Genomic DNA, 14,920 nt, shown 5'->3' with positions numbered 1-14,920 from the left:
ATATTTCCCAAAGCCATCTAACTTTGCTTTAGGAGGATACAATAAGAAAATATCTATATAGACTAAGTAATAATGGTTGTCAAGGGTACTTAGAATCCTTTAAGCATCAAGGCAAATTAATTTATCAACTGTACTTGACCGAATTTCGTTTAACTTTTAGTGGTAGCAGTCAATGGAGTTTCGTCAGAAATTGGTTGCAAAATTTTCAGAAACGTATTCCACTCCTCTACAGATTATTATCCTTGTATGGATGATTACTTTCTACGCACTTTGCCTCCTCGGGTAACAACCATGTAGAAGAAATGATTCAACAATACACCCGCCTTCTGATACTGGTTGCTTTTGATTTCCTGTATTCCATAGAAGTTCACATAACTCTCTTCGCAAGAAGTCTTGCTTAATGTATAGGAACAGAAGAATTAACAAAAACATAGCAAACAAGGCGACTTACAGAGACGATATGAGTGTCCTGATTAGAGCCAAACGAGGTTGATCGTTCTTTGATATTGCCTCTCTGGCCCACTATGGGTTTGAAGTACAGTACCGCCATTCCCAACTCTCATCTCGGTTAAGAAAAGAAATCGCGGAAAAAGAACCCTTAGAGAATCGATTATTGATAACAGCCATATCTTTGTAGCTAGATGTGCCTATCTCTACCTCTTGATACAAACTCGGTCTACATCTCCATATTCATTTTATTACAGATAAATCATTTATTATAAGTTATGTCGTTTTTGTATATTTATGTTACAAAAAATGTTAATCTTTTTAATTATTAAAATAACATTAAATCAATTAAAGAAAGAAATAGAAGAATCCCTTTTATATGTATACACTAGATTTCCTCTTTCCTTAAACAGATTCTAAGACAACATCCTTGAAACCGGAAGCAACCTTCTTACCCTTTTCTTCACCAGAACCTTCACCATGTAAAGCTAATAAAGCACCCAAGTCGAATTTTGGTTGTTTTAATAATTTAACCTTTCTAATGTGAACATTTTGTAATGGGTAGATGGTTTGAGTGGACTTTTGAATTTCACGGCCAATAACTTCTGGGATTAATTTAGAAGTTAATTGAGCTAAGGTACAGTTAGAAACTTCTCTTTGCATGATTTCAGTCATCTTCTTTCTGATTTCTCTTAATTTGGAAGATTGAGCATAAGTAGTCTTCTTGATTTGGTTAGCTTGTCTACTGGTGAAACCAATAGCGAAAACTCTTAAGACGTAGTCATCAGCGGTCTTAACAGTAACGTTAGCTTCAACTAAAGATTGCCACTTTCTAACTAAAGATCTTAACTTGTCAGAAGTGAAATCTAAACCGTGGAAGTTGGTTAATAAGTTTTTACCTTGAACTTCATCAACTCTCAATTTAACCTTTCTGTAAGAGTGGTCTTCAGAACCTTGTAAGTCAGCTAAACAGACTTCAAAGACACGACCCTTTAATCCATCAGCGGCATTCTTTAAACCGGTGGATCTGTTGATTAAAGTTTGACCAACATTTCTGTTTTCAAAAGTGGTTGGGGCTTTAATGTTAAACCAATCTTTTCTGGTGAATGGGTCAACGATCTTCTTCTTTAAACCCTTCTTACCCTTGGACAATCTCTTGTTTTTACCAACAGCCATGTTTAATATGTAGTTCAGGTATTAAGTTATCTATCAAGAAAAGAGAAAAATTTAGCTTTAAAAAACTTTTCTGTTGAAATTTTTTTCTAAGTGAAAAATTGCTATGGTAAGAATGAGGGAGAGAGAGATTGTAGTGTGCGCACTCGCAACAACATCAGAGAGACATTGAGTGCGCATTGACATTTTGGTTTGGGGAGTGCGAATGACAGAATTGTGCGATGTCTTTTAATATGCAGGATATCTCAACTATGTAATTAATAAGGTTTAATAGTGAGTGAGAGAAAAAATGTTCATTTTTACACTACCTTAATAGAGAAAATGGTGCTTCACGTGAACAATTTAGGGCAGCAACCCTAATTCTTATTTTATTTTCAAGGAGCTTATACTTGTAACAAATCCTACTGATTGTTGACAATAGATGTAATGGTTGAGATGCATACGAACTGTATCTGTAGAGGAATGACATATTACAGGATATACAATTCCTAGATTCCTTGTACGCTCCGATACTGTTCAGAATCATCTTCAAGAACACCAAGGAATTAGTTGTTCCAGGTAGTATTAATTATTACTGATTTAATCTATTTATCCGGGAGCGAAAATGAAGTATCACGAATCGGACGGAAAGAAGATGGATGAAAAATTGAGAATCAGGGTCAGCCGTATATTCTCGAGTAGTGAATATGACAAAAATAGAGGGTTGGCTTTTACTTTATTCAATGTTTTGCAAAGGTTAGGCAACTAAAGCAACTAGTTCAATTGTATATCATTGGTAAATAGTTCTTTTATTTTTCAGAGGGTGCCTTAACTTTTGGGAAATGTTGAAGAAAGGAAATAGCAAACTTCTAAGTTATCATTTCGGTTGTCTTGTAACTAATATTTTTTGACACATCTTAGCCTTAGAAGCTAAATTTGATCAATGCTAATTGTTAGTTCTGGCTGCTTAAATTTAATAAAATCTAAGTAGCTTCAATGACTATCACATCCATCTATACTCACGACTACGTCATTAATCCAACCTGAAAACCCAGCAGACAGTAGAATGGCTATGAATACCCTAACTGCGGTATTCGTTATCGCGCAGGACCTCTGCGAAACTTTCAAAATCAAGAGGTCTTTCAAGTATAGCCTAAATTGCTTTCTTTTGAAAGAGATTGAAATTTCCAATTCTATGACAATGAACAGTCCCAGCTCAAGAGGCGTTTTGGAATCTTGAATTGAAGTATTGGGGATAGTGACGCGTAAGACTGTCCCTTTTCCGCAGCTATTATAATCTCGAAGGGGCCATATTCTTGATCCGACGTGATTAATCAGTTATTGTCACTAAGATCATACTCATATCTGTCTTATCTTTAATGCAAGTAAATCCGTTCCTTTATATAATCTTAGAGAGTGTTACATGTATTCCTTAATTCTCTAACCCCTCCTTCTAATTTTAGGTGTATCAAATTTCAGTGGTTGCAAATTGCAAATTCCGGAACAACAAAAAAGAAGAATCTAAGAAATTAAAGAATCAAAGAAAAAAAAAAGATTTCGCTAATTTAAATAAAAATGTAAACAAACCAGCAAAATTAATCTTTGATTTACCACAACTCAAACCTTTACACTTTAATTCAGTTGGATACCACAGAAACCCAATAATAACTATTATATACAAAAGCACACTCACTCCAATCGTACAGATACCAATTGCTCGTTAATCATTCACAAAAGAAACACATCAAATATGTCAGAAGAAACTAATGAAGATCATGGCCAGTATGTATTTTCAAGCACCAGCATTTGATAAAACCAACAACACAGAAATATACTAACAAAATGATTCTTCTAGAGTTGCATTAAAAATAGGATTGATAGGAGATTCTCAAATAGGAAAGACGTCACTAATGGTCAAATATGTAGAAGGATCATTTGATGAAGATTATATTCAAACATTGGGAGTTAATTTCATGGATAAGAAAATCAATATAAGAAGTACAACAGTAACATTTTCAATTTGGGATTTAGGAGGACAAAAAGAATTTATAAATATGTTACCATTAGTATCAAATGATGCAGTAGCAATATTGTTTATGTTTGACCTAACAAGAAAATCAACATTAAATTCAATCAAAGAATGGTATAGACAAGTTAGAGGTTTTAATAAAACTGCTATACCATTCTTAATTGGAACTAAATATGATCAATTTATAGATCTTTCATTTCAAGATCAAGTGGAAATAACACAACAAGCTAAAAGATTCGGAGCTGCCATGCGATCACCTGTCATATTCTGTTCAACTAGTCATTCAATTAATATTCAAAAGATATTTAAAGTCATATTGTCTAAAGCATTTGATTTAAAGTTGAATATTGAAGAAATTGTCAATGTTGGTGAACCAATTTTAATATATCGATAGATGAACCCATTGTTTTCGCGCAACAACAGCAATTGCTTGTCAATAGGATAGATTCAATTCAATTACTGCTCTGTTCTTGTATTTCTCTCTAATAGCTCATATAGCTTTGTATAAAATAAATGTGATGATGTTAATGAAATTTGATTCCAAATCTCTCGGCGATTCTCTGATGTATTTTTTTCAACCGCGATTTATCAGTGATTATGATGTTACCACTTCAATTCATAAACAAGTAAAGGAAATGGCTAAGAAACAAAAGGATTTAGCAGGATGGCAATATATTCTAGCTGCAGAGAGCACTCCTGGGGCAACTGAAGCACAAACTCCCACTAGAAGAATTAGTAGAAGAGGTGCTCCATCTGCTGATCAAATCATACTAAAGCGAGACAGCGATGAAATGGAAATAAAAGTTGGTGACACAATTCTAGTCAATCAACAAGGAGAGACAGCCAACGATGTTGCATTGATTAAAGAAATCAAATTCGGAACTGATAACTTCATAGATTTGATTGTACTTTGGTTCACACTGGAGATTGACCTCAATAATGACAATTCCAAAAAAATCACAACTGAAAAGAATGAAATTTATTTAACTCCCTATTTGGATGAGATTCAATTGAGTGAGATTGTGTTCAAAGTGAATGTTCTTTCTGAAGCCGAATATTGTGATATTGTCATTGATGATTCCAATTCAAGCAATACCTTCATGGTAAGGCGGACATACAATGATGAGAGTGACAAAGTCAGCGAAACTTTTGACTTTCGTGAGGTGATGAATGCTTTCAAGAAAGATATAAATGGACTTGTTATATATGTGAGAAATAAAGCTGTTGATCCAGCTTATAAACAAACGAAATCCAATGCCCACGAAAGGCTACAAGAACTAAAAAAGAAACCAACAAAGCCAAAGCTAGTCTCCAATATTCCTACAAGCGATAATGACAACGAAGATGACGATGAAGATGAAGATGAAGATGAAGAAGAACAATACGAGAGCAGCCAAAATGAATCTGAACCTGAAGTTGATTCATCAGATGATGAGAACGGCTTTGAAAGTGCCGAAGAAGAATTTGGTACACGTCGTAAAAGAACCAAATCCACCAAATCCCCTAAGAAACCAACCAAATCGCGACGCAAATCAAGAATACCACTTTCATCCCCATCCTCATCCCCAAGAAAGAAGAATAAAGATATCGAAGATATCTATTCCACGGTATTATTTACTCCCAAGAAGAAGCCAAAATCAAGCAATATCCCCACTTTATTATCTTCCCCAGCGAAAGTTCCCACACATCAAAAAGCATTAACCGACCCAACTTCGGCCGCATTTAAAGAAATTAAGGCCAAATTACATACTTCCCAAAAATTGAATGCCTTACCTGGAAGAGAAGATGAATACGCCATGATTTACATGAATTTAGAATCGGCGGTAAATGAAGAAACGGGGTGTTGTGTTTATGTCAGTGGTGTTCCGGGTATGGGAAAAACTGCCACCATTAGGGATGTTATTGAACAAATGACCCAATCTTTTCTACTTGGTGAAATTAAACCATTTGATTATTTGGAACTTAATGGGTTGAAATTGTTGTCTCCGAATATTGCGTATGAAATGTTATGGGAGAAGATTAGTGGGGATAAAGTTAATCCAGCCCATGCTGCATTATTATTAGAAGAATATTTCAATCGTGAAGATAAGAAGAGAAAACCATTGGTTGTGTTGATGGATGAATTGGATCAAATAGCAGCTAAGAAACAAAATGTGATGTATAATTTCTTTAATTGGCCAACTTATAAGAATTCCCGGTTAATCGTTATTGCGGTTGCAAATACTATGGATTTACCAGAAAGAGTTTTATCAAATAAGATTTCATCTAGATTGGGATTAAGAAGAATTCAATTCCGTGGGTATACTTTTGACCAATTGGGAGAAATCATTAAGCATAGATTAGATTTGTTAACTAAGCATAGTAAGAGAAAAGTATCAATTAATCCCGATGCTATCGGATTCGCATCAAGAAAAGTCGCCAGTGTCAGTGGTGATGCCCGTAGAGCATTAACAATCTGTCGTCGAGCTGTTGAAATTGCCGAGAAGCAGTATTTGGAAGATCCAGATCGAAACGAAAAGAACGGAAATGAAGATGATGAAGACCAACCTTATCATGTTCTCATATCTCACATATCTATGGCTATTAATGAAATTGTCAACTCTCCATTAGCTCAATACCTTACCTCATTACCATTTGCATCGAAATTAATCTTGGTTGGTATGTTACGTAGGTCGAAAATGTCAGGATTGGCCGAGAATAAGCTCGGTGAAGTTATTGATGAAATGAAAAATACATTATTTAAAACGACATTTGACGAGACTTATCAAATATTGTCCCTGATTGATCCAAATTTAAATATATCTCGATTATTATACGCTGATGGTGTTTTTGGATCTAGTAAACACAAAGCAAGCTTGAGAATTGATCATTTTAAACAAGCGCTCGCTTCCTTAGCCGAGGCTGGTATTATAATTCAACAGAATGTTCCTAGTGAGAGATATAGGACAGTGCAGTTGAATATCTCCGAGGATGAGGCAATCTCGATTTTGAAGAGAGATAAGGAGGTCGCATATATGTTGGATTAAGCTAGATAGAGTGAGAGTAAGCTGTGGTATATATAATATGTAAAAATAAAAGCGTTTAATAGTGTGTGAAGGAGTAGCGTATGTTATTTGTATGTCTCGTTAATTCTGGCTGCGAATAGCCCGAGACTGGTCAACCCTACGATTTTGGGGCACCACAATTTCCCCCAACTCTCATATTTATACAAATTGTTTATGTCATTTAGGATGAGAAGTTTATTCGATTTAAAACATATTTCCAAGTAGTATTTGTAAGCGATAAACTCCCAGTTTTGAATCATTTGTGTCGGTTTGGATAGTTCGTTAGTTTTCTCCGAAATCTTTCATTTGGGGGAAACAACGCCAATGTTAGGAAAAATGATTCTTACCAGGAGAGTCGACGTTTAGGAAAACGATTTTCCTTATATCATTTAGTGTATGGATTTGGTTCCATTAAAACGAGGTATGCGAGTAATATTTGTGAGAGATTAACAGTCAAATTTGTACTTGCTTGTGAATGGCGAAACACCCCAACTAATTTTTGGCAAAACCGAGTTCCAGTCACGTTTTACAAGGTTGTTAAGAAAACTGGGGCACACTGAACAATAATTCAAATTAGCTCTATCATTTAATTTAAGATGCTTACTCCACTTCAATGGGATACTGGAGTAATATTTGTTAGTGATTAACAGCCAAATTTGAAGTGTTTGTGTACGATGTAGAGCGATTGTTGATTTCCTAAGAACAACAACATGTTAGGAGAGAAAGCTATTTAGGAAAAAAAAGTTGTTGTTTAATGCTGAATTTGGTCAACGGAATAATAATTCAACTTATTTCTATAATTTAACTTAATAATCTTATTACACTTATTTGAGTTACCCGAGAACTATTTGTTACCGGTTATTTGTCAAATTTGAAGTTTTTGTGCCGTGGATCTTGTAGAAACCGAAGTATACACCATCAAAAAATGGGTGCTTAATTATCATGCTCGTAAAGCGCGTCTTCCTATTTTCTGCCATTATATTAGTGATTGAAAATCTAGAACGAATAAATGCTTTTACGAATTAGAGCCCAGAATAGCCTTATATAGGCGTCTCTTTTTTTGCAAGTAACCCGATCAGAGCATTCTAATCCTGTTAGCAGCCATTTCTAATAAGCACCCACGCTTCCCTCCTGTAGTCAAATATTGTTACACAAAACAACTTTGCGATGCGATATGGGAAAAAAATTATTCAATCATCTTTCCCTATCAACCACATTCAAGACACTTTCTTCAAAACCAACCAACCAAAATGACCACTACTATAGATCCAACCGACTACGTTGAAGTTACAGAAGGAAGCTTAAGATTTGGTGATGAAAAACAACAAGCAAAATTCGAATTAGGTGTCTGTATGGCCGTCTACAAATGGGAAGAACTCACGACAGCAGTAGACAATCTTTGGGGTGGACCCAAATCGGCCGAAAAGAGGGATTGGATATCTGGAATCGTTATTGAATTGTTTGATGAACAAGCGGTGGATATCCAACTAATTGAAGAAACTTTATTATATGCTATGGTTGATGAATTTGATACTGAAATAGATAATGATTCCGCTTTGGAAATTGCGGCTTTGATTATGAAATTTTATAAAGATGTTACTATTGGTAAGTATGAACAAATCGATGAGATGTATAGTAGGTGGCAAGCCCAACAGAATTCAGGTACTGTTCATAAAGTTAAGGTTGAGTCAGATCCAAATAATCCGGATGTTTCCGATAGTGAGGATGATGAAGAGGAAGAATATGATCAAGCAAGCGTTCCTGAACTTACCGAAGATCAAATGGAGATAGATGAACCTCAAGGTCCAATAGTGGATGAAGATGGGTTTGAATTGGTTCAAAAGAAGGGAAGAAGAAGATAAGGGTCATTAGATTGTACATTTACATATATAGTTATACATAGAGACACGCAGATAGATTACCTATAATACTATTTAAGGAAACATCTATTGAAAAGTATTACTTCTGGTTCTATTGACCCCAATATCTCTTGATATGCTACCACTTCTAGTCCGATTAAGATTATTCAATGAATATAAACTCGTAACTGAATTTCTTATCCTTGGCCTCACAGGATATGACTGATCATCCCCGGTAGGTTGCGATGTAGGGTTAATCGATAATTGTGGACTTGAATTATTTCTGACTTTAAAATCACTAAATTTCCTAATCAAAGTAGTTGTCATGTCATGTACACTTCCAGGAGCACTCTGACCACTCATCATAGCACTCCCTAATCTATTCATACTTGAAGTAAAGAAACTTTCTGTAGATTGGACATCAAATTTTAGTAATTTAATCTTTGTATTCTCCCAATGATTAACAATAGTTAACGAATTCTTTACCCATTCCGATTCTTCCACTTCTTGTCTCAGAGGTTCAATGATTGTTGTTTTTAATAAACTGATCCAACCAGAAGCAAATTTCCCAACACTGGCACTTATATTATTAATCACCCGGTTATTATGAATACTAACATGTGCTCTAACTCTTTCATTTGTTTTATATATCCGATGATATAATAAACTCATATACCAACCCAAAGACAAATATCCCCAACTGAACCGTAATGGTTCAAATGGAGTCTCAGGTAAATATTCCATACTGATAGCTTTTCCTCTCTGTATATCAATCAACCCCGCAAAATCAATGGCTTCAATTCGTTGAACAACAAGAAGATTCTCTTCTATCGGCATGCTTTTCAAGGTTGATTTCACATAGGGAATGATTATAGATATGATGATTCTTAATCCTTCATTCCCACCCCATGTTTTAGTTATCGGGGACAGTTTTCTCATTTTCTCTCTCGCGGACTCAGACATCCCGATTGGTGGTTTTGGTCTTAATGATAATTCTATCGATTCTGATTCGGAGCTTGGTGCAACGGGGAGTTCTTCATTGTTTTGAGGACTAAGTTGGCGTATAAGTGGGGCAGGTACTGGTTGGATTTGTGGATGGACAACTTCTGGTGAAATGGATAAAGTAGGATTAACCGGGGGTGTGGCGGTAGGACTAGGACTAAGTTGTTGAACTACCGGTTCTTGCAAAATCTGTGGTGGTGGTGGAGGTCTATTATCTATCTTTTCTAAATGGTTCCCATTGAAACAAACACCTTTCAAACTTCCTATGCTTATTCTTAAATCATCAAATACCGTTTCGTTTTTGAGTATTGCATAAAGCAACATCCGTGATGGAATTGGATGTTTTACTATTGTGATTGCAATAGCTCGTATTAATAATGCAACTAAACTTGAATTAAATGGTTTATCTAATATAAATGTCCGACTTAGGAATCTTGATAGTAACATAATAATCAAATTACTTGTTGCGTATGATAATCCTCCTCGTACATTTGGATTGTTTAACCGTTGAGATATGTCATTATGTACTTTGCATGTCTGGTCTGAAACTGGTGGGATGAGATTGTACAATATTTCAACTAATGCTTTCAAAACCAAATCAGGAACTTGCTTATTCGTTCCAAGATATGATGTTCTTGCAATTGAATTGATTAATAAATTGCATATTTGACTGACTATGAAATCTCTTGTTGTGAATGGATGAGTTGGTAATTTGAAATGTTGTGGAAATGAATCATAAAGGGATGAACTTATTGGGAAATATAAATCTTGTAAGATTTCCAGTTCTGAAGAAAGATAAAGTAACAAATATGCGCAAACAGATACTAGATCCTTATGTTCAGCTACGGAATAAAAGTTCGAAATATAGTAAACAAGGAGAACCATTAATTCGGATATGAATTTTTTCCCAATTAATTCTCGGAAGTGTTTATTACATTGAAGTAATTCCCAAATAAGCATAATTGTTTCAGTTGCCCATATTGAAGGTTGATTGCCAGCCTTAACAAATGTGTATGTTTCAGCATCATTCATCCTGAGTATATTAAGTAATGAATTTATCAAGAATAATAATTCATTGTCTTTATGTATATTTCCCATGTATAATCGTGCCATATTGTAAGGTTTTTTTGATATTAAGCTTCCTTCCGTCAACATTATAATTTCTTCTTTCTTTGGTAATGGATATACAATCATCAAGACTAATAATTGGAAAGCGTAGGTTAAGTATAAATGTCTAGCTTCTGTAAATTCTATACTATCTGAGTTCACTAACGCATTTTCACTAGCGGAAATTCTTGATGATCGACATACAAGATTGGTTAAGGAACATACTAAAGTCAATAATTCAACTCTTGGTGTTGTCGCAACTAATATAGTTAGGAACTTCGATCCAGTACCAATTAAACGAGGTAATGATGCTGTATATAAGCTATTTGTACATAAAGTTGTTAATAATTTTAAAACCTCTAGTCTATTGCATTCTATAATTAAATTTGGTTTATTGTATTTTGAAGTATGACCAATTCCAGGTTCCCATAATATCAAATGCTTTAATTTATTTGAATTGGCTGATACTGTTGATGACTCTATCGTGAAACCTCTTATGAATAATAGATCAACTAAGCTTTGGATGAGCTTAACTGCCAATGAATTGTTTATTTGACTTGGATCTACAGTACGTTTCGGTTGTATATCATCATCCTCATTTTGCAGAAGTGTATTTAAATATTCTAAGGGATCAAACTTATCATTCCAGAATAAATCAATCTCAATGTCATTGAGATAATTGGATAATTCAAATAAGAATGGCAATAACTTTGTCAAGAAACGAATGCAATTTAACAACTGTTTAAGATCAGAAGTTGTCAATAAATCATATTGGGATAATTGGATAATTCTTTCCGTCAATATTCGTATAAACAATAAGAAGTTGACAATATTATGATCTCTAACCGTTCTAATATCCTGAGCTGTGAATAATTCATAGATATCATCTGAACAAGTTGGTCTAATCCATAATTGTATCCAGAAATCTGGATGATCTTTCGGTATAATTCTTCCTTGTCCTAATTTAAAGAAATGATTCTTGAAATTCACCCTTTCTTCTGCATTCCTCATAATGCCATGGATTATCTATTAGTTTAATATATGGATTAAGTTATCTGTGATTAAAGACGAAGTAACTGGTGATTGGTAACATTTATAAAAAGTCTCGCTATTAATTGCCTCTAAGTGTCTCAGTTGGGTGTGTACCTTAAAAAAACGTCGTGGTGCTACCATACGTTTACAAACTTAAAGTTAAATAAATTAGTCTATGAAATATTACGAATTATAAAACTTACATGGTAACTTATACACGTCCTATCATCTTAATCTTCTACTTTTAATAGCCTCTTGACCTTCTTCTTCACGCTTCCGTATGGCTCCAGCAATTGAAGCATATCCAACATCAACATACATTCCTGCTTCATTAATTCCATTAGTTCCAGGTAATGCTTCTGTTGACTCGATCTCTTCTTCATCGTCATGTAATTCAATATCATCTAAATCATCGGCATCTCCTACATTTGGTATTTCCACTATGCTTTTATTACGTGGTTCTTGAACTGTCCAATCACTGGGTATTTCTAACGCTGGAAGTTGTTGTTCATGTCCATTAGTTGAATTTCCCCAAAAGAACCCTTGTCCTTCAGCAATCTCCTGTTGCTCTTCCATGTCTTGTTCACTATCATATTGTAATGCCGAACATTTCGCTATGCCTTCGTATAAACTCCCAATATCCCCCTCTACATATTTGAACAATTCACTACCCCCATTTCTTTCACTTATCCTGTCATCTTCACTAATTGATATTTCCAAATCTACACTCGCGATATAATCTTCATGAATAAATGCCGATTTTACAATATCATCACAAACAATCTGTAAAAATAACTTATCACCTTTTACACCAGATAAAATTATTGAAGTATATGGAATTTCCCAACCAAATTTTAAAAGATTAAACCAAATAATTATTGTCGTATTCAAGACGAATAAACTCACATTTTGATCCCAATTGAATTCAACTTCAGCATTATCAGATTTTGATATTTGGTAATTTGGTCCACCTGAATATATCACGAATTTGTCATCATCTTCAAGTGAGAATTTCTCCGGGGATGTGGTTTGGTAGATTTTGAAGGGGAGGGTGTTTTCGACATTGGGTTTTTCGTATACGATTCGGGATTTCGGACTCATCGTTGGGTAATTAGGTGTGTGGAACTGGAACTGGCCTGTGACACATGTGTGGTTTTCGGTTTTCTTGATCTCTAATTTTTTGACAGAAAAAAAAAATCTTAGATTGATGAAAATTTCAACTCCGGGATTCTACTGACAAAAATTGAAATAGCCATTAGAGATGTTACAACCTGATGATGTACTGAAATTTTAAAGAAAAATGCTTATATATATGAGTCCAAAAATTATATAAAATAAAAACTATAAAAAAACAACAGCCCTACTTTTGATTTGAAGTATTCCCCAGTGACAATCTTCTAATCAATCGTTGTAAAACAGGACTACTATTAGAAGGATTCTCAATATGTTCCCTAATCCTAACCTCTCTTTCCTCCTCTTGTCTCTTTAAAACATCCATGCTTGGAGGTAAGGCTTCGTTCACCAAATCAGCTTGTCTTGCTTCTTCAAAACTCATAATTGTCCTTTGTAATCCAGCCTTACCATGTAATAAAGATCCTTTTGGTAATGTACCTCTATTTAATTCTTTTAAATGAGCAACGCTTTCTTGTTCTTCACGCAAGACTTGAAACATTCTTGACATTTTTCCAATAGCAATAATCTTATTACGTAATGCCAATCTCTTGGCTTCGAGGGTTTCTTCTTCTTCAGGGATTCGTCCAGTAGCCATACTGGTAGGGGCCATAGGTACTGGTGGAGGAGCAGATGGTGGTGGGGTTCTTGGAAGTGGTGGGGCTGGAGAAACACGTTGTGCTGGCGATACTTGTTGTTCTTCTGGAGGGGTACAAATTTCCATTGGGGTGGTTACACCAATTTGTGATTCACTGAATGGAATTTCTTCTTCTAATTCTTCTTCAGTGCATACATTCAAAATGCTAACTAACATATCAGTAACTTTTTCACCTACAAAAGGTAATGACCAAGTGAAAACATCCATGAAATGGGGTAGCCAATAAGGATGAGGCAGGGAATTAAATTGTCTAATATTCATGACATTATTTTCATATTTCAAAACAGCAGCTTTATTATTATAACTATCCAAATAATTAGGAGCACTAAACATAGTTAATAATGAAGGGAATCCCATTGTTTTTGTTCGTTTATACATTCTATAACCAGCATTCTGAGCTTCATGAGCTCTAATAACAGATAATAATTTCGTTCTATCTAAGAATTTGCAACTTGCACGATATGTAAAAGAATATGAACAACCACGTACTGCATTGGGGAGAAATTCTTCATTTATATCATCGTCATCATAATCTTCAACTGGATCAGCCCATAATAAATCACACATTAATCCTTTGGTTGGAGGTTCTCTGAATCGATTTAATCTTCTTACTGCTTCTAAATCAGTTAATTGAGGTGAAAGACCTCCATGAACACAAAAGAATTGTTCATTCATAATTGCAGCTAAAGGTAATGCATTAAATGAAGTTAAACATTCTTGATAAACTTCTAAAGAATATTTATGTAAACATTCATTTTTAAAAGTAAAATATTCAGTTAAATGTTTACATTCATGATTACCTCTTAACATCCAAAAAGTATTTGGATAATTTATCTTTATGGAATATAAATATAATAAACATTCAATTGAAAATGAACCTCTATCAACATAATCACCTAAAAATAAATATGACGTTGATTTTGGATCTCCTCCAACTTCAAATAATTTCATTAAATCATAATATTGACCATGAACATCACCACAAATAGTAACTGGAGCAGGAACAGTTAACAAATTAGGTTCAGATGTTAATATTTTAGTTGCTTGTCGAAGTATTTTAAGTACTTGATCTTCATGTAATCTACCTTCATGAAAGAAATGATCTTTCAAGAATTCACAATTTGGTAATCCATTATCATGAAATAATTGTTTATCAGTTGGTTTAATAGTCGCTGGAGGATCAATTGTTTTGACAAATCTTTCAGTAGTTGATATTTGTTCACCATCTTCAGTTGTATATATTGAGAAATCATGTTTTAAAACATCTGATTTCTGATGGATTGCATTTAATGCATTGTTTATTTGAACTGTATTATGTACTATGTTTTGTTTAGACATGTTTTAAAAATACAGTTGAATTGGATAATGATCTATTAAAAACGTTATATAAAAATTAATGAAGATGATGATGTTGAATATT

The 14,920-nt window shown here is 34.2% G+C and overlaps 7 protein-coding genes across 7 annotated transcripts; 3 read left to right on the top strand and 4 right to left on the bottom strand. All coding sequences in view use genetic code 12, as the record gives it.

The window, feature by feature from the left end:
- Positions 1–852: 852 nt before the first annotated feature.
- On the bottom strand, positions 853–1,623 carry RPS1 (40S ribosomal protein eS1; the record flags this gene model as incomplete). The annotated part of the gene is made up of 1 exon (XM_049409130.1): positions 853–1,623. The coding sequence occupies one exon, from the start codon at positions 1,621–1,623 to the stop codon at positions 853–855; it is 771 nt and encodes a 256-aa protein (XP_049261638.1).
- Positions 1,624–3,349: 1,726 nt separating this feature from the next.
- TEM1 (Ras family GTPase) lies at positions 3,350–4,022 on the top strand (the record flags this gene model as incomplete). Its single annotated transcript, XM_049409129.1, has 2 exons — positions 3,350–3,381; positions 3,455–4,022. 2 exons carry the CDS (start codon positions 3,350–3,352, stop codon positions 4,020–4,022), a joined length of 600 nt encoding a protein of 199 aa, XP_049261637.1.
- Positions 4,023–4,191: 169 nt separating this feature from the next.
- On the top strand, positions 4,192–6,654 carry ORC1 (origin recognition complex subunit 1; the record flags this gene model as incomplete). The annotated part of the gene is made up of 1 exon (XM_049409128.1): positions 4,192–6,654. The coding sequence occupies one exon, from the start codon at positions 4,192–4,194 to the stop codon at positions 6,652–6,654; it is 2,463 nt and encodes an 820-aa protein (XP_049261636.1).
- A 1,268-nt stretch (positions 6,655–7,922) lies between these two features.
- Positions 7,923–8,534, top strand: TSR2 (Tsr2p; the record flags this gene model as incomplete). Its single annotated transcript, XM_049409127.1, has 1 exon — positions 7,923–8,534. One exon carries the CDS (start codon positions 7,923–7,925, stop codon positions 8,532–8,534), a length of 612 nt encoding a protein of 203 aa, XP_049261635.1.
- An 84-nt stretch (positions 8,535–8,618) lies between these two features.
- Positions 8,619–11,651, bottom strand: J8A68_005096 (uncharacterized protein; the record flags this gene model as incomplete). The annotated part of the gene is made up of 1 exon (XM_049409126.1): positions 8,619–11,651. The coding sequence occupies one exon, from the start codon at positions 11,649–11,651 to the stop codon at positions 8,619–8,621; it is 3,033 nt and encodes a 1,010-aa protein (XP_049261634.1).
- Positions 11,652–11,897: 246 nt separating this feature from the next.
- Positions 11,898–12,773, bottom strand: J8A68_005095 (uncharacterized protein; the record flags this gene model as incomplete). The annotated part of the gene is made up of 1 exon (XM_049409125.1): positions 11,898–12,773. One exon carries the CDS (start codon positions 12,771–12,773, stop codon positions 11,898–11,900), a length of 876 nt encoding a protein of 291 aa, XP_049261633.1.
- A 259-nt stretch (positions 12,774–13,032) lies between these two features.
- On the bottom strand, positions 13,033–14,838 carry CMP1 (calcineurin catalytic subunit A; the record flags this gene model as incomplete). Its single annotated transcript, XM_049409124.1, has 1 exon — positions 13,033–14,838. One exon carries the CDS (start codon positions 14,836–14,838, stop codon positions 13,033–13,035), a length of 1,806 nt encoding a protein of 601 aa, XP_049261632.1.
- Positions 14,839–14,920: the final 82 nt, after the last annotated feature.

The sequence above is a fragment of the Hemisphaericaspora subhashii genome, assembly GCF_019202705.1.
Source record: "Hemisphaericaspora subhashii strain CBS 10753 chromosome Unknown scaffold33, whole genome shotgun sequence".
NCBI classification, from domain to species: domain Eukaryota; kingdom Fungi; phylum Ascomycota; class Pichiomycetes; order Serinales; family Debaryomycetaceae; genus Hemisphaericaspora; species Hemisphaericaspora subhashii.
Note: the sequence above shows the minus strand (reverse complement) of the source record. Positions and strands in the feature narration are given on the sequence as shown.